General features: G+C 52.8%; 1 protein-coding gene and 1 long non-coding RNA gene across 6 annotated transcripts in view; one reads left to right on the forward strand and one right to left on the reverse strand.

Moving 5' to 3' along the window:
- KCNN3 (potassium calcium-activated channel subfamily N member 3) overlaps positions 1 to 21,000 on the reverse strand; it is a 176,836-nt gene extending 155,836 nt beyond the window's left edge. For 2 of the 5 annotated variants that reach the window (XM_035280236.3, XM_002760046.7), the window contains exon 1: positions 19,737 to 21,000. In XM_035280236.3, coding sequence (XP_035136127.1) covers positions 19,737 to 20,642 — 906 coding nt within the window. In that variant the 5' untranslated portion in view covers positions 20,643 to 21,000. Of the gene's footprint in view, positions 1 to 1,782; positions 1,950 to 18,570; positions 18,830 to 19,736 lie in introns of those variants that run through there. The other 3 variants (XM_035280238.3, XM_035280237.3, XM_035280240.3) reach the window with 3 other exon arrangements.
- LOC128930129 (uncharacterized) lies at positions 16,444 to 25,249 on the forward strand. Its single transcript, XR_008477789.2, has 3 exons — positions 16,444 to 16,583; positions 21,204 to 21,336; positions 21,630 to 25,249. It is a non-coding gene; the product is annotated as an uncharacterized LOC128930129 (long non-coding RNA).
- Positions 25,250 to 27,091: the final 1,842 nt, after the last annotated feature.

Genomic DNA, 27,091 nt, shown 5'->3' on the forward strand with positions numbered 1-27,091 from the left:
CAGGGTCCTTGATGACAGAGGCGGCCCCTTGGGAACGGGTGAGGGAAGGAGAGGGCCTGGAAGGGCACGCTGCAGTTGGAAAAGCTGTCTGCATTTTCACTTTCATCCTCGTAATAAGCCAGTGAGGATGAGTCACTGAAAGCAGGGTTTCTCAGCCTCAGTACCACCGACGTTGTGGGCTGGGTAATTCTTTGTTATAGGGGGCATCCCTGGCCTCTCTACATTAAAGGACTGTAATATCCCTCTCCTGGCTGTGACAACCAAAAATGTCTCCAGGCATGGCTGGATGTCCCCTGAGGAGCAAAACTGCCCCACTTGAGAAGCCCTGATCTAAAGGCACAGTTAGATCCCAGGCCTCGTGAGAGGGAGGGGAGCCCCCACGGTTCTCCCTTCCTCCCATTCCGGCAGGCACCACTTTCTCCCCTGCTCACACTGCTGCAACTTGCCACTGGGCATCCACAGCTCATCCCAGTCCTGAAGTTCCCTCTGCACCGTCTCCCTCCACTCTCGGGGCAGAGCCAGGCGGCCCCACAGGCATTCCTTACATTGGGCAAGGGTCCAGTCACCGGGCTAAGCTCCTGCATTAACTTCCCTTCCCAAAACTCCTGCAAGGCAGGCACCACCACCCCCATGAAACAGAAGAACTCAAAGATTAAATCACTGAAGTCAGGCGGCCAGCAAGGGTCAGGGTCCAGCTTTGAAACTAAGTCAGAAGGCCTATGTCCAGCAGGCCTGCCTGCCCAAGTGAGGTGGCCTTGGTCTCCCTGTCCCAAAACTCTCACTCTCCAAGCCCAGGTGCCAGCATCACACACTGGCTGGGCTAGGAGAGGACCTCCAAAGCCACACCTGCTGCCCTTCCCCACTCTCCACCCAGTCGTGAAAGGGACAGGTGCAGTGGCTTCCCCGTGTGATCGCCTGAGAGTTGGGGCCCTCTGCAGGCTTCGGACACTTGGCGACACAGTTGGTGCACGTGAGGCTGGTGATTCCCAGCATCTAGTGCTTACCTTCCCCCAGCTGCGAGACCTTGAGGAGGTTATTCCACCTCTCCAAGCTCATTAATCCCTTCCCCCAACATCCCTGTGGAGTTGAAAGTGCTAGAAAATTAGGAATGCATATCTTTAGCGTTTTGTACCATTTCAGTAAGTTTCCATAAAATCAGGCTTCCAGGCCATGCTGGGGGAGCTTCTGAGCATTTATGACGTGTTTTATTCATCAGTCCAGAGCAGGGAGATTTGACCTTGAAATGTGGACTGACTCAGAAAGACCCTAGCGACTTTCAGTGGCCATCAGGGAGTCAACACGAGGCACAGATAACTCAGTTGAATGTTTTTTTAATGTTGCCAGCCATGCCTTGAACAGACCTCTGGAAGATGAGAGGAGCCATCTGTTCTGGGTCAGGGGCCCAGGCAGAAGCCTTCCACAGCCTCAAGCACCATCCTGTGACCTCTTACAACCTCTGGAGCATGTGCTACCCACATTTATCGAAATTGATACACCTCAGACCTGACAAGTACAACCACAAACTCCCTGACTTCCCCAAAAAACTGCTTCTCCCACAGTCTTCTCCATTCAATTAACAGAAACTCCATCCTTCCAGTTTGCTTGGGCCAAAAGCCTCAGCCTCATCCTTGACTTCCCCTTTCTCTCACCACTGCCTGCCCTGAATACCATGACCCTTCATACAATTCATCAGGAATGCCCTCCGTTTAAATATCCCAAGGGCCCAGCCACTTTTCACCAACTCACTGCTCCCAGGTAGGTCCAAACCATCACCAGCCTCACCTGAGCCGTCCCCACAGCCTCTCAACAGGGCTCCTGGCGCTGGCTTGCCCCCTCCCTGTCTCTTCCAAACACTGCAGTCAGAGTGGTCCTATTAAAATGTAAGTCAGAGCTGTCCCTTCGCTACTCCAAGCCCTCCCCTAGCTCCCAACTCACCCGGGTAAAGGGGGTAAAGGCCACACTCCTCAGGACGGTCTACAAAGCCCTACAGAGCCAGCCCCGCCTCCCCTGTGACCTCACAACCCCTCCCCCATCCCCACCCCATGCTCCCCTCCACTCACTGAGTCAGCCTCACGGGCATCCTCTCTGCTCCCAGACCTGCACTGTCCAGTGTGAGGACGCGGCTCACCTGTGTCCACTGAGCCCCTGCAACATGACCAGTGCAACTGGACTTTAAGTCCATTTCACTTAAAATTCACTCTGTTGCCCAGGCTGGAGTGCAGTAGCACACTCTTGGCTCACCACAGCACCGATAGCAAGCTATCCCCCATCAGCCTCCCAAGTAGCTGCAACCACAGGCATATGCCACACACCTGGCTAATTTTTTTTTTTTTAGAGATAGAGTCTCACTATGTTACATTGCCCAGGTTGGAGTCAAACTCCTGGCCTTAAGCAATCCACCTGCCTCAACCTCCCAAAGTGCTGGGATTACAGATGTCAGCCACCAAGCCCAACAAGTCTGTTCTTTTCATTGTAAATTTTATAAACTCTAAATACAGATCAAGCATCTCCAATGAAAACTTCATGTCTGATTGAGACATGCTGTAAATGTCAGAAACACACCAGATGTCAAAGATTTCGTAGAAATCTAGAGTGTAAAAGATCTCAGTGATTTTTTACATTGCTTACACATTCAAATGACATTCTGGCTTTGTTGGGTTAAATTAAAAATATTATTAACATGTATAATTCTACTTTTCTCTTTTCACTACTTTTAATGTGGCTACTGAGAAATTTCAAATGGCAGTGGTCGCTCCTACTCTGGGCAGTGCTATCTACACCACACCAGGCATGATCCCGACCCAGGGTCTTCACCTGGCTGCTTCTCTTCCCCCAGTGGCTGGCTCCCTCTCCAACTTCAGATCTTCCAGCAGACATCACCTTCTTGGCAAGGCCTTCCCTGAGCACTTGTTTAATTTATTTACTTATGTGTTTATTTTTAGAGACAGGGTCTCTGCGCTCAGGCTGGAGCACAGTGGCCTAATCATAGGTCACTGTATCCTCACACTCCTGGGCTTAAGCTCTCCTCACCTCAGCCACCCCAGTAGCTGGGACTGCAGTTGCACACCAATATACCCAGCTGTGTGTGTGTGTGTGTGTGTGTGTGTGTGTGTGTGTGTGTGTAGAGATAAGGGTCTTGCCATGTTGTCCTGGCTGGTCTCAAACTCCTAGTTTCAAGCAAGCCTCCTGCCTTGGCCTCCTCCCAAAGTACTAGGATTACAGGTGTGAGCTACCATGCCTGACCCTGAGTGCTTATTTGTTTTGTTTGTGGTTTTGTGTGTGTGTGTGTGTGTTTTTAAGACAGGGTCTCACTCTATTCCCCAGGCTGGAGTGCATTGGCATGATCACAACTTACTAAGCCTTGACCTTCTGGGCTCAAGCGATCCTCCTACCTCAGCCTCTCAAGTAGCTGGGACCACAGGCATGCACCACCAGGCCCAGTTCATTTTTTGTTTCATTTAGGCAGGATCTCACTATATGGCCAGGCTGGTCTAAAACTCCTGAGCTCAAGTGATCCTCCTGCCTCGGCCTCCCAAAGTACTAGAATTACAGACATGACCCACTGCACCTAGCTCTGAACACTTATTTAAAATGACCACTCTTGGCTGGGTGTGGTGGCTCATGCCTGTAATCCCAGCACTTTGGGAGGGTGAGGCAGGTGGATCACTTGAGATCAGGAGTACAAGACCAGCCTGGCCAAGATGGTGAAACCTCATCTCTACTAAAAATACAAAAATTAGCCAGGCATGGTGGCATGTTGCCTGTAATCTCAGCTACTCAGGAGGCTGAGGCGGGAGAATCATTTGAATCTGGGAGGGAGGTGGAAGTTTCAGTGAACCGAGATCGCACCACTGCACTGCACTCCAGCCTGGCCAACCAAGTAAGTGAAACTCCATCTCAAAAATTTAAAAAAAATTTAAGAAATAAATAAAATAAAATAAAATGACCACTCTCCCCTTAGAACCTCCTGCACTCCCATCCAGAGTGGTCCTAACAATTGTGATTGTTACTGATGATGATGATGAGAGGAAAGGAGCCGTGTTTCTCCTGTTATTTAACTCTGGTTGTAAAATGAATCGGGGCCTTAACAGGTTGAGATCCAAGACCTGTCGATGGAGTGAGACGTATCCGGGAGGGAAGAAGTCCTTCATAACGCTCAGCATAGCACTTATCACCATCAAACATAATCTATAATTAGCTTACATAGTTTACTATCAGGTTTACCTACTAAAATGTAAGTTCCTGAGAGCAAAGATTTTTCTCTTTTGTGAGTTTTTTCTACTATAATCATGTGTCACATAATGACATTTCCATAAAGGTCCTGTACAATTATAACGGAGCTGGAAAATTTCTATCACCTCGTGACATGTTGATGATCCTGAACTTGTGTCAGCCCAGGCTAATATGTGTTTGTGTCTAAGTTTTTAACAAAAAAAAAAAATTGGGGGCCAGGTGCGATGTCTCATGCCTATAATCCCAGCACTTTGGGAAGCCGAGGCAGGTAGATCATCTGAGGTCGGGAGTTCAAGACCAGACTGACCAACATGGAGAAACCCCATCTCTACTAAAAATACAAAATTAGTCAGGCGTGGGGTACACGCCTATAATCCCAGCTACTCAGGAGGCTGAGGCAGGAGAATGGCTTGAACCCTGGAGGTGGAGGTTGCAGTGAGCCAAGAGTATGCCATTGCACTCCAGCCTGGGCAACAAGAGCAAAACTCCATCTAAAAAAAAAAATTGTAGGTAAAAATGCATCCTTTTAAATAAATGTCTAAAACGGAAAAAAGTTTATAGAGTAAGAATACAAAGAGAATACTTTTGTACAATTGTATAATGTGTTTGTGTTATTACAAAAGAGTATAAAAAGCTTATACAGTAAAAAGTGTAGCCAGGCACGGTGGCTCATGCCTGTAATACCAGCACTTTGGAAGGCCAAGGCAGGTGGATCACTTGAAGTCAGGAGTTTGAGACCAGCCTGGCCAGCATGGAGAAACCTTGTCTCTACTAAAAATACAAAAATTAGCCGGGTGTGATGGTGCATGCCTGTAATCCCAGCCACTTGGGAGCCTGAGGTGAGGCAGAATTGTTTGCACCTAGAGGCTGAAGTTGCAGTGAGCCGAGATCACACCACTGCACTCCAGCCTGGGCTACAGAGTAAGACTCTCTTAAAAAAAAAAAAAAAATTATTATAGTAAGGTAAGGTTAACTTGTTATTGAGAAAAGAATATTTTTAATAAATGTAGTTAGCAGCCTGTCACGGTGGCTCATGCCTGTAATCCCAGCACTTTGGGAGGCCAAGGTGGGTGGATCAGGAGGTCAGGAGTTCAAGACCAGCCTGGCCAAGATGGTGAAACCCTGTCTCTACTAAAAATACAAAAATTAGCTGGGTGTGGTGACAGGCGCCTGTAATCCCAGCTTCTTGGGAGGCTGAGACAGAGAATTGCTCCACCAGGAGGTGGAGGTTGCATGAGCCGAGATTGCACCACTGCACTCTAGCCTGCATGACTGAGTGAGATTCTGTCTCAAAAAAATAAATATTTAAGAAATAAAAAATAAAGAAAATAAAATAAATGTCATTAGCCTAAGTGAACAGTGCTTCTGAAGTAGTGCACAGTCATGTCCTAGGCCCCCACATTCACCCTCCGCTCACTCGCTGACCCACCCAGTCCTGCGGGCTCCATTCACGGCAGGCGCCCTATACGGAGGGAGCATTTTGTATCTGTTGCACAGTATTTCTACTGCACCTTTTCTGTGTTTAGATACATACTTGCCATTGTGTTATGACTGCCTACAGTTCAGTACACAACAGGCTGTACAGGTTTGTGGCCTGGGAGCAGCAGGCCGCCCCATCCAGCCTTGGGGTGCGGTGGACCATGCCACCTAGCCTGGGTAAGCGCACTGCATGATGTTTACATGACGACGACATCACCTAATGACGCACTTCTGAGACCGTGTCCCCGTCATCGAGCAACGCGTGACTCTATATCCGTGGTGCCTAGAACAATATGCTGGCACATAACAGGCATTCAATAACTTTGTCAATGAATAACATTATTTTTCTGCCTGGGCTCACTGCTCAGCTGGAAGTTTCTAAGTGCCTGGCACATGGTAGGTGATTGACAGATGCCTGCTGAATATCAGGTTGATCTGTTAGCAGGGTCATTGGGGAAACAAAGGCAGCTTAGCTGAGTCATCCCACAGAAAGCAAATGCAAGCGCCAAGGATCCTTGAGTCAGACGTGGCGCCCCTCCCGCCGCACCCATGCTCCTTTCCCTGCCCTGAAGAAGGCTTCCCTCAGCCCAACAGCCTCAGGGACCTCGGGGAAAAGTACATTTCTTTTCCTTTCCACAGACTTTTATTCTCCCAGTGAGAAGACAAATCTGTTTCCTCTTTACCAGAAGGCCTCAAGCCAGAGCTACTTACATTATAGTAATTAAATCCCTGCTGCTAGGAGGGTTCAGGAGACAAGCAGGCCCCGTGCCAAGGGCTGGCCTGCAGGGAGGAGGCGGCAGGGAGGGAGGCTGGCCAGAAGGGCCTGTCCCTCAGCCTACTCCTGAGAGTGAGAAAATCCCCTTAGCTGTGACATCTTCAGAGGCTTTCGCTTGTGGGTCAGGAAGATAAACCCGCCCCCCTCCGCCAGCCCACCCTGCCGGCAGGCACCCTCGATGAGGACCCTCCAGCTGGAATATCACGGCTCTCTTCCAGTTCTCTCCGTAATTCCATCTGGCGCTCAGGACCTTCCCGCAGACGGCCAGTGCAGGAAACATCCCTCCTCAGGCCCCTTCGCTCACTCTCCAGATGACAAAACAGAGGCCCAGAAACCAAGCTTCCCCACACCTAGCCCAGGACGCTTCTTGTCACCCACAACTCAGCTGGCCTTCACAGAGCGCTCCTCGTGCGCCAGAAGCCACGTGCCATGCCTTACAAACATCAATATCTCATTTAACTCATGACCATCCCAGCGGCCAGGTTAGGATTAACCCCCACAGAAACTGAGAGTCAAAGCACCAAGACAGCTTCCCAAAGCCACACGGGCTACAGTACGTGGCGCAGCCAGTGCTGTGCCCCAGATCTGCCCGGTGCTGAGCCTGTTCTCTAACACCAGGCTAGATGGCCCGTATATAAGAAGCAAAGGATGGCCTGGGAGGCAGATAAGAGGGAGGATGGAAGAAGGGAGGGCGAGATGGACCTTTAGTAAACCCGGGGAAGGGGAGCAGACAGAGGCATGGGACACCGAGTCTCAGGCTTGTGGGTCAAACCCAGGCCACGTGTGTGTGGCTTTGTCCCCCACAAAACTCACATCAGACCTGTGAGCTACACGTCTATTTGGCGCTGAACCCCCAGAGCCAGCCAGAACACGCTGGAGGTGCCCTTGCTTCATTTATTCCTCTAACTCCCATCCTCATGAGAGGGAGAAAGCACTGTCATCCCCATTCACAGACTTGGAGACTGAGGTCCAGAGAGGGCAGTTTTCTCAACAAGGTTGCACAGCCAGGAAGCCACAGAGCTGCAGTGAGAACACCAGGACACATGCTCTTGGGAGCTCGGCTGGCCCCTCCAGGGCCCACAGGAGCCTTTCCTCAGCCCCAGAGCCCACACAGCACCTGAGCTTCAGCAAACCCCTGTATTTGAACTGACAGCATCCTCTTCCCCTCCTCCCTCGACCCCTCCCCCACTCCATGAGCACAAAGCATCCCCTGGGGCTCTGGGGGAGGCTGGCAGGGCAGTGAGGGTGGCACAGTAAGGAGTGGGGTGGGTGGGAGTGGAGAGCTCAGAGCAGGCAGGAGAAGCTTTTTGGCTTGAAAGAGCCCAGCCTAGGGTGTGAGAGGAAAAGCATGTCTGCCACACAGCGTGCAAGCAAATCCCAGCTCCACCGCCTCCCAGCTGTGAGACCCTTGGCGGGTCCCGTGACCTCTCTGAGCCTTGAGTCTGCCATCTGTAAAATGGGGGAAATTATATCTATCTAACAGGGTTGTTGTGAGGACTTAATGAGATGAGGTGTATAAAAACACGGAGTAGGCCCTTAATAAATCTTTATTCTCTTCTTCTTTGCTGCCTGTCACCACTTCATTCCTGAATACAACCTGGTGTTGCATTGGAGTCATTATGAGAGCAGTGCATTCCCCCAGCTGCTGTGATCACAAGCATTATATATGATCCCGTCCACCCTCGAGGAAACCCTCATGACTCCGCTCCAACCTAGACTTGCTCTCGGCTTACATCAATTTCATTCCACTCTTGAGGGATCTGTCTATCTCCGGCACACAGTGTGCACCCCGTCTGGTGTCTTCCGCCAAAACGCCCTCCCACCGGGCTCAGCACCATCACTCTCCCGGAGCAGGGGAAAGCATCTTGGCAGAGCTTAACACCAGGTCCAGCCCAGAGCAGGAGGGGCCGGGAAACATGGGCCCAGCTGTGAGGGACCTTGTATGATCCCAAGGCCGCTGAGCTCTCAGAAGAAACAACCAAGGTAGAACCCACCATTGCCCAGCACAGATAAGAGGCCCCTGGGTGCCAGTTCTGCCCCACATTGACTTCTCCACCTCTCCACCCACAAGAGGAATTAAAATCCCACCTCCCGGATAAAGAGGCCGCTGCGCAAGGCCGCACAGCTACGTAGCCAGGATTTGAATCCAGGCCTGCAAGGAAAGGCTATGCTCTCCTAGGAAGAGTTGGTGGAGAACGACACATCTGGCTGGGGAGAGACCCCTGGGGTGTGTGAGGCGCTGACTGTCTGCACTCCTGCCACCTGTCGCAGGGCTTGCCACGCAGCGGGTGCTCAGGAGACGTTTCGGCAAGAGGGATGGGAGGAAGAAGAGGACTAAAACCAGGAACTCCTGGATTCCAGTTAAACTTCTGCCACTAACAATGCTGTGTAGCCTTACACAAGTCATGCAACTTTTTTTTTTTTTTTTTTTTTTGAGACAAGCTCTATGTTGCCCAGGCTGGTCTTGAGCTCCTGGGTTCAAGCAATCCTCCCACCTTGGCCTCCCAAAGGGCTGGATTACAGGCATGAGCCACCACATAACTTCTATGCGCCTCGGGGTCCTGTAAGGAGGAGGGTGGTCCTTTCCCTGCCTTCCTCACAGGGGTGGGAGGTATTTGTAGGGATCCTGCCCAGCCCAGCAAGCACACCTGCTTGCCCATGGAGCTTGACCATCCAGGGCCGGTACGGTGCCCCCTTGAGGAGGTCTCCCCTGCATCCTCCACCAATGACATCCAGCTCTCAGTCTCTCCCAAGGCCGAGGCGCAACCCTGAGCAACACGTCCACCCCAAGCCCTCACCTTGGGAAAAGGTAGCATCACCTATGCCAGCAGCTCCGGGCATTCCCATGTGCAGGAGCGAACATCTTACCCACTGGAAGCCAGAAAAGAAAGAAAATCGCTAAACTCCAATTTGGTAAAATCAAAAATCTCAAAAGGGGTTTTGCTCTGCAAAAATTCCTGCGAGGAGGCAGGCAGGTGCCAACTCAGACAAAGAGGCCAGGAGGAACCCCCATTTGCTGGCAGCCCAGGAGCGTCCACTGCCGGGCTGGCCACCTGCCCAACCACTGGCAAGTGTCATCCTCCCCAGGCTAGTGGATGTCAGTCTCCCCCCATCCATTACAAACCGGGACACTGAGGCTCAGAGAGTTGGAGGCACAGAGCTTAAGGAAAACCAACAGTGGCAGATAGGCCAGAACGAGCAAGGCAGCCTCTCCCTGCCTCCCTGCAGGCCCCTCTGTTCAAAGCCACCGATGGGTCAAGAAGGTCCAGTGGCTCAGGCCAGGCCTCAGGTCATCTACTTCCTCCTCTGTATCTATGGGTAACCCTGGGCAGGGCGGCCAACTTTAGGGCAACTTTATGGGTCTCTCCATCAATAACCTGAAGCAAAACACCAAACGACTGTCCTTGTAGATGCCGCCTGGCAGGCCTGGTACCAGCAAGCTCTAAGGAGTAGGTGCCAGCTCAGCCCCTGCAAGGAACGCCCTTGAAGCTGACTTTCCTGTTCATTTGACACTGAGCATCACTCCCGTCCTTTAAGGAAAATGTCCAACAAGCTGACTCAAAAATAACAGATGCCAATTTGCATATTATTTCACACATCATTTGCATGCTGTTCATTTAGTATCATCAAGGCTCCACTCAGAATACAACTCTGGTTACCTTGCAACCAGGCCTTATGAAAAAAACATGGCTTTCACGTAGGGCAAGCCCTGAGCATGTCCCTCCCCTGCCCAGCTGCTCTTGCTGCCCCCTGGCACCTGGCTGGGAACGTCACCCACTACTGCAGCCCTGGCGCTCCAAGCAGGGTGAAGGGGCAGAGAGAATCTTTGGAACTCTAGAAAGCACCCTGACTCAAGTCTCGAAGGGGGAATCACGTTCTCTTGACAAAGCACCAGGCAAGCCATGGCAATATTTTTCTTCCCTGCCTCTGTCCCAGGCCAGCTTCGCAGTCCGGCTCTCCCCGTGGCCCCGTTCTCTCAGCCTTTTTCTGCCTGGTCATCATGTGTCCCCCTGACCTTCCTCCAGGCCTCTCAGCCTCTGGCCTGGCCCCATGGGTTTATTTTTGTTCTCTCTCCACCTGTCTGATTTGCATGTCCACACCCGGTTAGCTCTGCCCAGGCCACAGATTGCTGACTGAGTGTAGAATAACTGGGCCCCATGGGGTAAGAAGGCTCCAGAAGTCCAGCCCAGGCCACCACTGCAGCCCCGCCCTCCAGGGAACAGCCCACGTCCTTCTCACTCACACAGATTTACCCAACAAAATCTATCCAGAAACATGACTGGGGAGCTCATCACGGGAGTAGCAGGGAGGCCATCTGACCTCATGAGAAAAGGGCGTGTTCCACACGTGCTCTCCAGGCAGGGACACCAGCTCGTCTACAGCCACCTGCAGACAGTGGAAGGGTGACGTGGGCACACATGCCCCTCCAGCCTTGATGCTCCAGGTGGCATCTTCTAAGCACCACTCTAATAAAAGCCACAGTTGGTACCTGCTGAGACCCAGTGGCTGGCTCTGTGCCGGGTGCTCAGTTACAGGAGTTGTGATTCCCTCTTAACAGCTGAGGAAACAGGCTTTGGGTTCAGTAAGTTTCCAGTGGACCCATCACTAGCGTGCCACCCAAGTCTTTCTTTTTTTTCTGTATTGTTTTGTTTTGAAATGGAGCCTCGCTCTGTTGCCCAGGCTGGAATGCAGTGGTATAGTCTTGGCTCACTGCAACCTCCGCCTCCCAGGTTCAAGCGATTCTCTAGCCTCAGCCTCCTGAGTAGCTGAAATCACAGGCTTGCGCCACCATGTCCAGCTAACTTTTGTATTTTCAGTAGAGATGGGTTTTTGCCATGTTGGCCAGGCTGATTTTGAACTCCTGACCTCAGGTGATCTGTCCACCTCAGCTTCCCAAAGTGCTGGGATGACAGGCGTGAGCCATCGCACCCAGCCCCAAGTCCTTAACTACCAAGCCCGGCCACCTCTGAGAAAGAACGATGTCAGGTTTTCAGGGGAGTGCAGAAAGAACTCTGCGGCCCTGGCGGTTACCGATGCTACTAAACATTCTATTCATCGCTGTGCCCTTGCCCTGGCTGTGTGTTCGCTGCCTGGCGAAAACCTTTCTGGATGGGACACAGTCTCCTCTTTCCTTCCTGCATGCCCCTGTGCACAACGCACAGCAGCAACTTGAAGCTGCCCTCATGCCCGCTCCGTTCCCTGCACACTCTGCCCCTCTCCCTTGGCTTCTCACACTGAGAATTGAACTCCCGCCTGAGCCCCTCCCATCCTGGCTTGTCTGGTCCTTCAGGGACCCCCCTACCACCTCCTCCAGGGAATCTGCCGAACGTCCCCAGTCTGAGTCACTGTCTCCTTCCTCAGTCCTCCCAAACACCAACACCATAAACCCCCGTCCAGCCAGGGTGGAGGAGGCCTTCTGGGTGGTGCCCGCAGCCCGGAGAACAGGACACTCAGGACTGTGGCTGCTCATCTTTGTGGTGAAACATGATCTGGAATCAGATTGCGAAGCCTCGGCACAGGAAGGGAGTTCAGCTCCTGCTTTTAGGCCAGAGAAACGGAGGCCCCGAGAAGAGAAGGAACTTGATAAAGATCACACAACAAGCTGGAAGCAAAAGGCAGAAGCACCTCCTGAGGGGCTCAAAGCAGACACGGGCCTTTTCCCAGCACTCACTGCCCACGACAGAGCTCGGCAGAGGCCTGGGGCACAGACAGGGACGCAGGAAAGTGGGACTCAAGAATGAAGAAGGGCCGGGCGCGGTGGCTCACGCCTGTAATCCCAGCACTTTGGGAGGCTGAGGCGGGTGGATCGCGAGTTCAAGAGATCAAGACCATCCTGGTCAACATGGTGAAACCCCGTCTCTACTAAAAATACAAAAAATTAGCTGGGCATGGTGGCGTGCGCCTGTAATCCCAGCTACTTAGGAGGCTGAGGCTGGAGAATTGCCTGAACCCAGGAGACGGAGGTTGTGGTGAGCCGAGATCGCGCCATTGCACTCCAGCCTGGGTAACAAGAGCGAAACTCCGTCTCAAAAAAAAGAATGAAGAAGAAACCTGTAGAACCAGGAATGAAGAAGCCCTTAGAGGTCCCTCACTCAAACCCCCAGCAGAAGTTTGTGGTGGGGTTTGGAACAGGGAAACCAGAAGTGCACTGAGACCTGACCTCTCATTCTAGAACCATCTCTCCTGAGATGGGCACTTGGAGTCACTCAACCCCGGGACCCCCTGTGCAGCCCGGTTTTCTCATCTGTGAAACAGTTGGTCGTAATGAGCCCTGGGCCAGTCACCGTGGGGGTCATGAGGGACCCAGGCATGAAAAATCTTGTAAGATGTAAGATGCTGAGCTCATGTAACTGTCCCGGATCAGCAGCCACACAGCCAGTGCTGGGGGAGCAAGGCAGAGGGGAGGGGAACAGAGCTGTGTAGGGACATGTCCAGTGGGGCCTGGGGGTCCAATGGCCCTCCAGGGGTAGAGGGTGGGGGTGCTGGGGGGCTGTGGCAGGGCTTTTGCAGGATGGGCTTTCATTTTCCCTGTCATCCCCACACCTACCCTCTCATAGCCTGCCCAGTATCACACTGATGGCAGTAGCACCAGACCCCCAGAGAGGAGGCATCAAGAACTGACCTCGGGCAGTCCACAACCTCGCCCTGCACCCAGGCTACCCTGGGGACCCATACTGGCCCTGGCCGCCGCTCCAGCGGGTCTTCTCTGGGACCCACGCCGGCATCTCCCGCCCTCCCTCAAGCCCTTCCTGCCCTGCTCTTGGTAAAGTTCCTCCTGTCCCAACATTTGGCATCACGGGTCTCAGGGCCATAAACTCAATTTGTCTCTTTTAAGGCTACCGGCAATCTCACCAGCAGCAGCCAGCACAGGAAAGGGCATGAACTTGAGAGTTAAACGGTCCAGGGTTCTTATCTCAGCGCCACCACCGTTGTGTCAGCGTGGCCCGGTGACTTCATCCACACAGGGGGTGACGAGCAAGACCTGCTCATTATACTCCGGGTATCACATAAAGCCAGCCCTGCGCTCAGCAATCGGTCCTTGCCTTCCCCTCTCCTGTCACTCAGCAACATCCCCGCCTGCCCAGCTAAGTGCTGGGCGACCAGAAAGTAGCGTGGTCCCTGCCCCCAGACGCTCCTCGCATCCTTTCCCTCAGATCCCAGCTGCGTTCCTGGGGGTGGAATGACAGGGTCGGGGGAGGGGGCACTTACAAACCTATTCGCCTCCTCCGGACTTTTCTCGCCCCAAGAAAAGGCACTAGAATGTTCCTGCCACAGCTCTTGAGAACAGCACAGTCTCAGAATTCCCCACCCTCATTATTTAAAGACAAATAGGTAGCTTGCTTTCTTGCTCTCCCTTTGGGGTTTTGAAAGAAAGAGAAGAAAAAGAGCTAGCTACCAAGGAAGGTGCTGGCCTGCTTGTCACCGAGCTGAGGAGAGTGGTATTTCATCAACGTACAGCCGCCCCCACAACCCCCGCACGCGCTCATTTTCTCCCCCAAATGTACTTTGCGAATAACTTCAGCAGAACCGAAGCGCTCATTCTGATTTTCCATTTCCGGTCGGGCCTCAGAGTCTCTGCAGAGGTCACTCAAATTTCTTTTCATTTTCATTTTCTTTACCTTCTATCTTTTAAAGCAGATCTTTTGACCATGGCCTTATAAATCCCTCTTCCTGAAAGCGCAGTAAGAGAAATATGAGGCCATCCGATGGCTTTCTAATGAGGCTCCGCCAGAGATAAATGCCCCAGCCAGGATGCCACTGCCCGAGCGCCCGGGTGACGCCGCCTGTGGGGAAGGGAAGTCCGACGTGTGATGAGTCTTTCCCCCAGGACAGTTATAAATAGTGTGGTGACACGAAAGGGAGAAGCATATGTAAAAAGTTAGCCATCCCCCTGTGGGTTACAAATGCTTGACTCATTTACAGACTGTCCACAAAGATTATGAATAAAGTTACCACCACCCCACGGCAGGTGAGAGTGAAGGCCATTCTCACGCTGTCAGAACTGCGCTTGCCCTCCTGTGAGCCGACACACTCAGTGTGACCTGTGAAGACATGACACGCACCTAGGGCCCTCGGCAGCTGGCTCACAGACTCTCAGCCAGTCTCCTGCCTTCTGCATCCCGGTCCTGCAGGGCGACCCACAGGGAGGGTCCACAGGAAGAGCTGGAGAGCGTCTATCCTACTCCTGCTCTTCTGCCATGTCTGAAACACAGGTACCAGTGCCCAGAGGCATCTTCTCAAAAATACCAGGACACTGTGACCGCCAACAACCTATCCCAAAGCAGCACCTGGTCAAACAGAAGATGCAGAGCCACTCGGCCAGTCAAGGCTGGGCTGCTGCTCTGCCCTTCTGCAGACAAGGCTTCCGAGACCAGCGAGGGCAGAAGAGCAGAACTGGGGCCAGTGATACTCCTCAATCATTTGGGCTGGAGGCTGGGGGTGGACTCACGGACCTCTTTAAGGTCTGCAAAGAGACAGACAAGTTGGCCTTGGCCTAAGATAATACCTTGGCCTACCTCTTTAAAGAATGAACGGCCAGGCTGGGCACGGTGGCTCACGCCTGTAATCCTAGCACTTTGGGAGGCCAAGGCAGGCCGATCACGAGGTCAAGAGATTGAGACCATCCAGGCCAATATGGTAAAACCCATCTCTACTAAAAATACAAAAATTAGCTGGGCGTGGTGGCATGTACCTGTAGTCCCAGCTACTTGGGAGGCTGAGGCGGAAAAATCGCTTCAACCTGGGAGGCAGAGGTTGCAGTGAACCGAGATTGAGCCACTGCGCCCCAGCCTGGTGACAGAGCAAGACTCTGTCTCAAAAAAAAAAAGATGAACGGCCAGAGGACCAGGCTTCCCTGGGCATGCAAAGAAGCCTGTGCCACCAGGGTGGCCTGCCATGAGGTTGTCTGAAGAAAGAATAACTAGAGGTGAGAAAAAGCCACTGTGGGAGCAGGCGGGGCAACCGGGTAAGCGCCATCACCCCAACTCCTCTCTGTGCTGCCTGGGTTACCCCAGCAACAAGGCCAGGCAGGGGCAGCAGAGAGGAGCAGAGGGGCAGGAAGTTGGTGGGGCGGGCAATACGGGGGCATGGCTGGGGGGTGGGCAGAGGGCTGGTTCTGCCTGGGAGGAGAGGTGCAGGCCAGTTTCGAGGCCGGGGGCGGGGAAGTAGCTTGAGGTTGTACAGACTGGTGGGGAAGAAGAGCCACGCGGCTGCACCAGCATGCTCCAGCCTCCCCGGAGACCACCCCACAGCCCAGCGCCTGAGCCCCGTGAGGAACAAGGCCCACGGGTGCCTTGCCCCCACTCAGAGGTTACCAGCTCAGCCACCAACACCATGGCAGGGTCAGGGTGGTGAAGTCACAGCCTGGGGAAGGGGGAGGGCAGCCAGATCTTTCCCCTCCCTCATTCTTTCTGGACCCAGGGAAGACAGCATAGAGGTGATTTAATGGAGCGGGTGTGCTCCAACCAGCACTAGAAGAAGATATAAAGAACACCAAGAAGGACTCCCCAGGTCCTTGCTGCTCTACCCGAGTGACACGAATAGGTAGAGACGGCGTGACTAAGACTCTCAACAGAATCTCTAGACCAGGTCTTGTCACCGTGTCTAAGCCTTCAGAGAGTAAACCTGCCTATTTAAAAAAAAAAAAAAAAAAAGATTCCTCATTTGGTTTGGGTCACCTGATACCTTTAGGAGCCTACTGAGGCTATCTCAGGCATCTCTCTGCCATTTGGTCTCATGTCCCAGGCATAATGATGAGAAGCTCTCCTCTTATCTGAGCTCACCCTGGAATCAAGCCCCACCTCCCTGCTCCAGGCTGATGCCTCCTAGCAGAGCTTCCTCCCAACACCAGCACCTACAGGCCTGTGAGGCAGGAGCTGGGATGTTCTGTCCCGGCTGCTCAACCCCCTCACACTGGCTCACATTTGCATTCACGGAACATGCTCAGGGCACATGCCACACTCCTTTTCAGGACACCCAGGCCTGCGTGATGAGTTCCTTCCCCAGCAACAGCACCCACCAAACACCAGGGAACAGCAAGGCCACAACCCCACAGGAAAAAGCAGAGAACTTCAGAAAGCAGCAGCTCAGGCACAAGGTTAGTCAATCTTCAATCGCTTGGGGAAAAAAAAAAGTTTGTCCTCTCCCAGAGAGCCTCTGAGTGGGAGCTGCCACTGGCGGGGCAGATCTACCTCATCTGCCTGGTGCCCCTGAGGTGGCCTCGTCCATCCACTTGCCTCCAGACCTGTCAGCACAGCCAACCAGGCACACAAAACTCTCCAGCAAACAAGAGTGTCACCTATCCCTCCCCAGGGTCCACTGAATGTCCCTGAGCTCTCCTGGGCTGCGACTCTTATCTAACCCAGGCCACAGAGGAGTAGAGTCCATTTCCTCCATGAAACTGAGACACAGATGTTTACCTCCCCCCAAGAACAGATCATGTTCAAAGGTGGTCTCTCGTCAGCCCCAGCTCTTCTCAGAACTTCTTCCCTCCCTGATACAACTTCTCACTCCATCCACAGGTCTTAGATCCCGATCTGTTAAGGCCCTGATTTTACAGCTGGAGTTAGATGACAGGAGAAAGACGGCTGCTTTCCTGCCATCATCGTCATCATCAATAACAATCCCAATAAATCCCATCTGTTGAGCAGGCAGATACATGCCTGACACTTCTCTAATTTAATTCTCACCACTCGACAGCTGGGGAAACAGGCTCGCTAAACCTCCAGGACTTGTCCAAGATCATACAAATAGTAGCGGCAGAGCTGGGATTCCAACTCTGGCCCAGTTCTTTGAAATGATCCCATCTGCCTCCAGGAGAGAGGGGTATCTACCTTGGCCCTGCTGTGTCTATGGGGCCTGGTACTTAGGAGACACCCAGAAAATACCTGTTCCATAAATGAAAAACACGGATGGACAATGCAGGGGTGGTGAGTGGGTGAGCAGCGTAAGTGAGCTCTGCTCATTACAGCACCAGCCCCCAGGCGCACAGGAAGTGGCTGCTGAGGCAAGCAGGACCTCTCAGCTGCTGCCCCTAGGTGTACGCCACTGCTGCTTGAGGGTCTGTGAAATGGGGAGAGCCAAGCACCTCAGGTGGCCCCACCCTTCATTCACCTAAAATCTACCTTCCCATCTCTGGAAAAGCCCCTTTCCCTGAGCTCTCCCTCGGGGTGCACCTGCCCCAGGCAGGGAAGAGGCCCCGACCCTGCACAGTGGTGACCCTCCCATCACATTAAGACAAGTGTGTGTAGATCCCACACTGGGATCTGTGCATCTGTGCACAGCCACTGCCTCTGGGAAGAGCTGTTTCCTTAAGAAGTCTGACCATGGTGTCACTGAAAGAGAAGGTGCTGGGGTTGCCCTCCCCCACACCCCCCTTGCATTTGGGCCTTCACCAGTTTCCCCCAGTGAGGGCCCCTGGCCTCCAGGGGAGGACTGGAGAGAGCCAGGGCTGTGACCAGGGCAGCTGTCAGCCCTGGCAAGACTGCCAGCCCCATCTCCTGGAGTGCCCAGCAGGAGAGGCGGTTCTGAGAAGGCAGCGAGCAGAAGGACCCGCAGACGCAGAGGCTCATTACAGGGAATGACTAAGTGAGCTGCGATTCCAGGGGAAACCCCTCTCGCTTCTGCTCGCTGAGACGCTCATCCTTGAGCTATTTTGACGAAGGCAGCTCCCAGGTGCCACCCTCAGCCGGGGCAGCCCCCTGAGAGCAGCCAGGTCCCTGGAGGACCCTCTGCCTGGAAGTCTTGGTCCTGGCTATTCAGGTCGCCTGACAGGTCCGCCCCCCACCCTTTTCCAGGGCGGGAAAGTCTGCCCATCCCTGGTTAAAGCGAAATGCTGGGAATGGGGGAAATCCGATCAGCACCTCCTAGGTTTTTGCGGCTGGATTTCAATAAGGAATGTGACAGTCTCGCAGCAGCTGTGCCCTGCCTGAAACAAGCTCTATTTGAAACCTCCAACAGCTGAACCCCTCCCAGCTACCCGCTGGCCAGCCCGCCCAGCCACCCCCTGCCCCAAATGACAAATAAATAGAAAAATCCAAGCAACAAGCAGGCGCATGCATACGTACACACATACACACACACACCTCAACAAATTGAGGATGGGGTATCATGGAGCCACCTGTCCACCGATTCCCAGGTCTCCAAGCCTTCCAGCCCACAGCAGGAGGGCTCCCCAGCAAGCAGAGCGTCGGCAGAAACCCACCTTCTTCCATCTCCATTCCCTCTGGGAGGGAAGCCCCCTCCTCCGTCTTGGAGCTGGATTGAGAGGCTGGAGCAGTGGGGCCAGCTCCCCACTAAAGCCAGTGCCTGCTGTTCTCCATCCGGGCGCACACTCACACACACACTCATCTTTATTTATCCCAAGGAGAAGGAGTTGAGGTGGGAGGGGAGAACTGGGGCTGAGCTGGGGCGCGGGCTCTCGGGGACCGCCCGGGAAGCCCTGTCATCCCATCCCAAAGAGAGGTGCTCCCCGAGCTGATGCCAAGGTGGCGCCCAGCTGCGCTGCCCGGGGAACACCTGTAGCCATTTTTATCAGGAGATGTTTATGAAGCAGCAGCAGGCTTGTCGAGTCCTCTCTCCCGAGGGAAAGGACCACTGATTTCCCCCAGCTATATTTTTACCCCATACCCTCAGGAGACCCAGGTCATGGATGGTTTTCTATTTTGCCGGAGTCTCTCTGAGAAGAGGAGGGAAATAGAAACTTGGGAAGAGAGGGAGAAGACAGGGAGAGAAGGGACTTGGGCAATGGCATGGAATCCCCACCCCCCACCCAGACATTTATTTCTTTTTTATCCTCAGGAAAATGGAGTGGAGCAGGGAGGGGAGGAAAGGAGGGGAAGTCGCAGGAACTGGCAAACACATCAAGGCGGAGTGTAATTAATTGGTGCGTTAAGCTGCTGGGTTATGCTTTAGTACGAGTGAGCCAGGAGGAAAAACGAATTCTCAGAAGGGATTCTTTAATCCTCCCTGACAGAGAGTCTGCAAATTAGACACAGTGTGTGGGGATGTCCCCTACCCCCCAAAGGAAGCGAGGAATGAATTCTCCCGGGATCAAGAAGGAAAACCACGGGAAGTTAGGGTGTTCAGTACAACTGAGCAAGCGCTTCTCACCACCACCACCACCACCTCTCTCCCAGTCTCCTTCCCAATCTCTCTCAATCTCTCTCTCTCAGTCCCTTTCTCTCAATCTCTGTCTTGCTACCTACATATTCCTTTTGTTCAAGGTATAAAGAGAAACCACAGCCCCTACCTTTGAGTACAAACCCCAAGAGAGCTCGGTCTCTATCACCATAACAACAATTCCAAACATCCCAAAAATCAGAGCATAGTCACTCAGTCGCTTTCTCTTTTCAAACAGGGCCCTCCTGTGTCCCAGCTTATAGCCAATGTTTTGGTTTTTCCGCTTGTTGGCTTTGGGGAAGGTGGTGCTGCTGGCGGTGGTGCCGGCATGCTGGTGGTTGTGGGCATTAGGGTGATGGAGCAGGGTCTGGTGGGCATGGTTGTCCTCCCGGGAGGAGATGACGATCTCCGGGGGGTTGCTGGGGCTGAAAAGCTGGAGGGGTTGGCCCTCAGTCTCGGCCTCGATGAGGTTCCTCCGGGAGGCGCTGAGGCGGCTGAGGGGCTTCATGACCCCACCGCTATACTTGCAGGAGCTCATGGCGATCTCCGTGAAGGGGTTGCTGTCCCGCCGGTGCACCAGGGGGCTGGCCTGCCGGTGCCGGCTGCCTCCACCAGGCCCACTTGTAGCTGTGGAACTTGGAGAGTGGCCAAGCAAGAGGTCATTGAGATTGAGCTGGCTGCCTTGCCTGGAGGAAGGGTGGAGGATGGCGGTGGAGTTGGACGAAGGGGGGGCCCTGAAAGCGGTGGGAGAGGAGTGCAGCAGGCCAGGGTGGACAGGCTGGCTCTGGAGTTGGGCGAGCTGAGACAGGGGATGCGGTGGCTGCTGCTGCTGCTGCTGCTGAAGCTGCGGAGGCTGAGGCTGCAGCGAGGGTCCTGGGGGCTGCTGGGGGGCTGCTGGTGGCGCTGGCGGTGGTGGCGGCGGCTGCTGCTGCTGCTGTTGCTGCTGCTGCTCATCCCCAGAGGATGGACAGGGGCACTTGGGGTCTTCATCCAGGTCCCCCACCCCCGAGTCATGGAAGTGCCCAGAAGTGTCCATCTTGGGGCCTGGCTGTATTCCCTGCAGCACAAGCCCCCACCCCAAAGCCACCCTCGCTCCAAAGATGTTCTCAAAGAAAGCCAGGCATCCAATCTTCCCCACCAGTGTCTTGGCTCCAGTCCTCTCTCTTTGGCTTGCTTCGGTTCTCTGGGGCTGCCTGGAGTCCAGACGCTGCCACTCACGAATGCATTGTATTGGGCAGGGAGGGAGAGCAGGAGGGGAGCTTGGAGAAAGAAGAGGGGGTGAAAGAACTCTCAGGAGGTGGTCCTCTAGGAGCGTGTGAGGCCAGGCTCAGCTTCACTCCTCGCTGGCTCAATAGCTTCGCTCGCCTCCTCCTGCCACTGTTACATTGTAAGCCAAGCCCACTTATTAGCAGCTGGTCTCATTGGCTTGGCTTAACTCTCCAACCTCCTCCTAGCTCCGCCCCCCGCATAGGCTCCTCCCCAGAGGAGGGGCCTGGCGTCCTCGGCTCCGGCCCCAGTGGCGGCGCAGCGAGGGCTGGGAACTGTAGTTTTTGCTCCCCCGCCCCGGAGCTGAGCCACTGCCCTCTTTCTCTGACAGGTATGGCCACAACCCGCAAGCCCACGGCGACAAGGGATGTTCGCTCACGCGAGGCGATGGGGAGGAGGACAGAGAGCCTCCTAAGGAGGGGAGGTGTGTACCCTGATGAGGGGAAAGGCAGACGGAGGGGAAGGTAAGCATTTATTAACCCCCAGGGTTTACCATAGGTTATTTCACACATATTATCCGGATACATTCTCCAAACACCCAAGGAGGTGGGCAATATGGTCTCATTTACAAAGTCTGATGCTTAGAGATGTTGAGTAACAACGTCAAGGTCACAGAAGCGGGGGGGATCCACCTCCTGACACCGGGTGGATAAACCCACACACCATTGACAGAGTGCCTACGCCATGTGTTCAGGCGCCCTATTTCCAACCCTCACATCAGCCCCACGAAAATGATGTCAACTTTCTCCTTTTACAGATGAAAAGAAGAAGAAGGAGAAGAAAGAAAGAAAGAAGAAGAAGGAGGAGAAGGAGAAGGAGAAGGAGGAGGAGGGGGTAGGGGGAGGAGGAGGGAGGAGAAGGAGGAAAGAGGAAGAAAGGAGAATTAGGGGAAAAGAAGAAGGAGGAAGAGGGAGGAAGGAAGAGGAGGAAAAGGAGGAGGGAGGAAGAAGAAGGAGGAGGAGAGAAAGGAAAGGGGAAAAAACACTCAAACATAGATATATAACTTGTCAGATGTCACCCCGTTTGTAAAGATGCTGGGATTTGAACTTAGTCAATCTGACCCTACAAATACTATACTGTCTCCCAGAACACATTTCCGCTATGATATTCAGTACATAGTGGTTGTTCAATAAATATTGTTCAAATGTTGGATGGGGGAAAGCCAAAGAGAAGCTGTTGAGGAAGAACTGGCCTCCCCAAAGCAGAATGTGTGAAGCGGACCATGGCTCCAGCCCCTTCCCTAACAGCTGGGTGTGGAGTCACAGGGGGATCTGGCAGGAAGACTCAAGACCCTCCATGGTCATTCCCTGCCTGATTTGCCCCATGGGGCTCTGAGAGTCAGAGCGAGGAACAGCTGCTGGCTTCCCAGGTTCAAAATCATCATCATCAAGTATTTATTAAGCTCCCACTGTGTACAGAGGGGGTTCTAAGGGATGGGACCAGAGCTGAATTTATTTTCATTTCTAACTGCAGCAGCCTTAGGCATCAGAAAGGAAGTCACCATGATGGAATTCCCCAGCACACCTGGGGTTTTAAAAGGGAGGCCTCCTCTTCTCTGGTCCTTGATTCCCCATCACCCTTTGGCCTCTGTCCAGCTCCCTCCCTAGATGGGAAGAGGAAAGGGCAGGAGATCCATGCACACATACACGGACACACACCCAGAAAACATGTTAAGCAGGTGGACACACATGCACATGTGTACTAGTCCATGCATGTGCACATGCACACAGGAAGCTTCTAAAGCAGCTCTCCTGACTGGTAAGCAGCAAGTAGCCAGGTCAGGGAGGGACACAGCTCCCCCCAAATGAGCCCAAATTACCCTCTGTATATAAGTTCTCACCCCTCCAATCCCCCATCACCTCTGATGATTGAGAGCTAAATATTACTTGTAATTCAAGCCACAACCCCAAACACCTGATGATTGCTCTTGCCCAATAGTCTTGATTCCGGCCAGGCATGGTGGCTCAGGCTTATAATCCCAACAATTCAGGAGCCCAAGCCAGGAGGACTGATTGAAGGCAGGAGTTCAAGACCAGCCTGGACAACATACCAAGACCCAGTCTCTACAAAAAAAATTTTTTAATTAGCTGGACATAGTGGCAAGTGCCCGTAGTCCAGCTACCCAGGAGGTTGAGGGAGGAGGACTGCTTGAGCCCAAGAGTTTGAGGCTGCAGTGAGCTCGGGTGGCAGAGTGTGATGCTGTCTCTAAAAAGTTAAAATATAAAATAACAATCTTGATTCTTGTTATCATCAATGACGTAGTCATTCCCCCTACCCCTGCCACCACACACACACACACACACACACACACATACGCACACACGCACCCACACACACACACACACACACACACTACAGGTCACAGCTCCAGGCCTCAGATGCAAGCCTGGGATCTCGTGTGTTTTCCCATGACCAGACCCTCTAGCACCCACCCCCAGCCCCTTCAGGCTCTCCTGCCTTCCCTCTCCTTCCCTTCTGTATTCTTGATGTCCCTCCCACTCCTCCATCCCCAGATAGAGCCACCTGCTTGATTCAAGTCTCCAGATCACATACTTAAGTTTAATGATCTTCCAATAAATTATCATGAATATGTTGTTAGTAGCAAAAAACGTGCTGTTCATTGTGGTTTTCTAGTGCTGGATACAGCTTCTGGGCTGCAAAAAATTCATTTTGGAGAGCAGGCTCCAGGCCTGGGTATTCCTGTGCTCACTCCACACCCAGCTGCCTCAGCTAACCTTTCTGGCCAGCCTCATGCCTCCAGTTCTCCTGGCTGTGCCAGTGGGATCCAAATGGGGCCTGTTAGAGCACGTCCTGCCATCACGGACGAGGATGAGAAATAGCTTGGGTGGAGCCCACCAAAGATCAGTGGTTATCTGGAAATGGACTGGAACTTGACAGCTGACGCCACTGAGCCAGCTCATGCCCCTTGTTACAGCTATCCTGTCATGAACAGGAGAAGAACAATGTCATGTTTACAGCTTGGGCTCAAGTGTCAGACTGCCCAGGCTGGAGCCCTTCTCTACCGCAGGACAGCTGCGTGACCGCAGGCAAGATGACCTTCTGATCATCCATATACATCTCTTCCTGACTCCACAGTGATGTCACATTGGCAGCTTGAAATCAACCATGCTAGGAGTATTTACACCAAGAAATCAGCTAACACTGTAAATTAGAGCTTATGTTTTCCTGGAAGCCGCTTATTAAACTTTTCCTGGCTGTTGGGTATGTATCAGCGCACTGCTGCCGCCTATGTCATTATATACAGGCTGTGCATGCCACCCTCTGCCTTTCTGCTCACCAGCACAAGCTTTGCCACTTGCCCACTGTGTGACCAATTGCTTATCTTCTCAGGCCTTCAATTTCCTTAGTTCCAGTGAGAGCACCGGCCAAGTACTTTGTAACTGCCAAGCACCGCCAGGTTAGTGAATCAGCTGGGAGCGCTCAACCGCAGAGCCTGATCATGGCAGGTTTTCCATGCTGCCCTCCAGATGCACTGCTCTCAGGTGTCATCTGTCTGCTGTTGCTGCATGTCAAAGCCCCACTGTTGAAAAGTCCCCAGTGCTTCCCCTGGCCCCCAGCCACAACCGTGTCTTCACAGCAGCCTGAGTGGAGGCCTTCACCCATCTTATAGATGAGAAAACTGAGACATTAGACACATTGTAAAACTTGCCCAGAGTTACTAATTAATAACTAGTCATAAAGCTGGAATCAAACCCAGGCCTGTCCAACCTCAAAGCTCAAACACTCAACATATGTCCTGAAACCCAAATGCAAAAGATTCAGTCTTACTGATAGTGATTAAACATTACCACGCGACTCACACATCAAACCCTCAGGAACTTAGTCTCACTGTAGAGACAAGTTATACTCACATGGGTGACAAAATACAGCAATGACAATCCCAAAGGGTGGTCGAGACAGTAGAGTTCACTGAAGGCAGAGGGTTGTCAAGGGTGGCTTCATGGAGGTGGTGATACGTAAGCCACAGCTTAAAGAATGGGGAGTAACTCCTTATACTGCCCTAAGATGAGAGGCTGACAAATTAGGCCTCTTTAGTCTGCAGAGGAGGGTGTGGAGGAGCTTCTTACCCCAGAGAGTACAGGGAGAGTGAACAAGGAAGGTAGGGGTGGCCTTTGGCCATGCCAGCCACAGCAAGCATGCTGTCGCTCAGTTCCTGCCCTCCTTCCCCAGCTCATTCCTCACCACCTTCCTCCTTAAGCCCCAGCATCGCCGACCTACTGTAGCTCTCCCATAAGTCATGCTATTTCAGCTCATTAGCCCATGTGGGTTCAGTCATTACTGTGTTCTTATCTGGGAGCTTCGTTACTGGACTAATTAATGCTCTAATAATAAAAACAAACCCTGTGTTTGCAGACCACTTTAGTTTTCCAACTGCTTTTACATAAAATACTTCATTTGCAACTCTTGGCAGCCCTGGAAGGCTGGCTGGGGAGGTTCTGTTGTTCCCACTTTCACCCCATGAACTGGAGTTTAGAAAGATTTCAGTAGTTTGCTCAAGGTCACCAGTTAGGCATGGATTTGAACCTGGGTCTGTCTGCTCTTTCCCATCCCTTCCACCTGGAAAGCCCTTCCAGCCCACCTCCTGCTCTGTGTCCTGTCCTATAAGAATTTAGGGAGTAGCACAAGTGCCAGCCCTGCCCAGAACTTTCCCTGACCTCCCTCCTCCGCGCCCGAAGTTTGACATTGTCTCCCTCTCCCGAATTCCCTCCGCACTTGACTGTACCTCTCTGGGAAAACTGTTCACCTCTTGCCCTGAACTGGTGTTGTCTCTATATGTGTCCTCTCTCCCCGATTTGATTTTATGTTTTATTTTATTTTATTTTTTTGAGACAGAGTCTTGCTCTGTCGCCCAGGCTGGAGTGCAGTGGCTCAATCTCTACCTCGGCTCACTCCAACCTCTGCCTCCCAGGTTCAAGCGATTCTCATGCCTCAGCCTCCCGAGCAGCTGGGATTACAGGCACCCACCACCACGCCCGGCTAATCGCCCTGATTTTAATTGACACCATAAGCTTCTTGATGACAGAAGCTTATTGTATAAGTTGCAAAACACACACACACAAAACACTGCATTTTATGCTGCACCCAAATGGTGTGTTGAATATATAAATGGGTAAGGGGGTGAGTGAGTTTCACGTGAGTGATAATTTAGGGCACTTTAACCCAGGACACATGACTTGCCTCTTACTTGCCCTGCTGGCCTCCAGGAATGCCAGCTGGTATGCATAGGCCTCCTGTCCACACTTCTGTCCTCTGAGTCCCTGCATGTCCCACCCTGGGTGAGGCCTCATAATGAATGCCCACCTTACCCCCGCAAGCCATGATCCGAGGAGCGAGGTAGGAGCACAGCACCTTACCTGTTCCCAGGCCATGCACCAACAACTCTCAGCCACCTACGGGCGCCAAGGAGTCTTCAGCTTCATGCAGGCTCCTCCCTATACTCTGCTTTGCTAAAGAAAAATTGAAGCTCTAAGCCAGGTGCCATGGCTCATACCTGTAATTCCAGCACTTTAGGAGGCTGAGGCAGGTAGATTGCCTGAGGTCAGGAGTTCAAGACCAGCCTGGCCAACATGGTGAAACCCCATCTCTACTAAAAATATAAAAAATTAGCTGGGCGTATTGGCGGGCGCCTGTAATCTCAGCTACCAGGGAGGCTGAGGCAGGAGAATCGCTAGAACCCAGGAGGCTGAGGTTGCAGTTAGCTAAGATCACACCATTGCATTCCAGTCTGGGCAACAAGAGTGAAATTCCATCAAAAAAAAAAAAAAAGGAAAAGCTGAAGCCTTGTCTGAATGTCAAGGTAAATGGGACATAAGGCCTGATTCCCTACACCTGGAGCATTTACTGAGGGCCAACTCTGGGTGTTAGTGGTTCCAACATGCCAGGCGATAAGGTTAGTATCCCCATTCTACAGATTAAGAAACCAAGTCAAGTTTCAGAGACAGTAACTAGCCTGCTCTTGTTCACAGAGGAGGGGAGAGTCCAAGCCATGAGCCACACAGGTCTATGTGCTTTGTGAGGTCACACCCTCCCCACTCAGACTCTGCTACCGAACTTCGTCCCCTTCTAGAGAAGGTATCCCTCCTGCCTGCCACTCCTGCCTGGGTCCTTCATGAAACCTCCTCTAACAGGAGTGGGGAAAGGTCTCAAAAGATCAGCTCCATGGAGACCTATATGGACAAAGGCTGATGATTCTACTTC

This window comes from Callithrix jacchus, chromosome 18 (assembly GCF_049354715.1).
Source record: "Callithrix jacchus isolate 240 chromosome 18, calJac240_pri, whole genome shotgun sequence".
NCBI classification, from domain to species: Eukaryota; Metazoa; Chordata; class Mammalia; order Primates; family Cebidae; genus Callithrix; species Callithrix jacchus.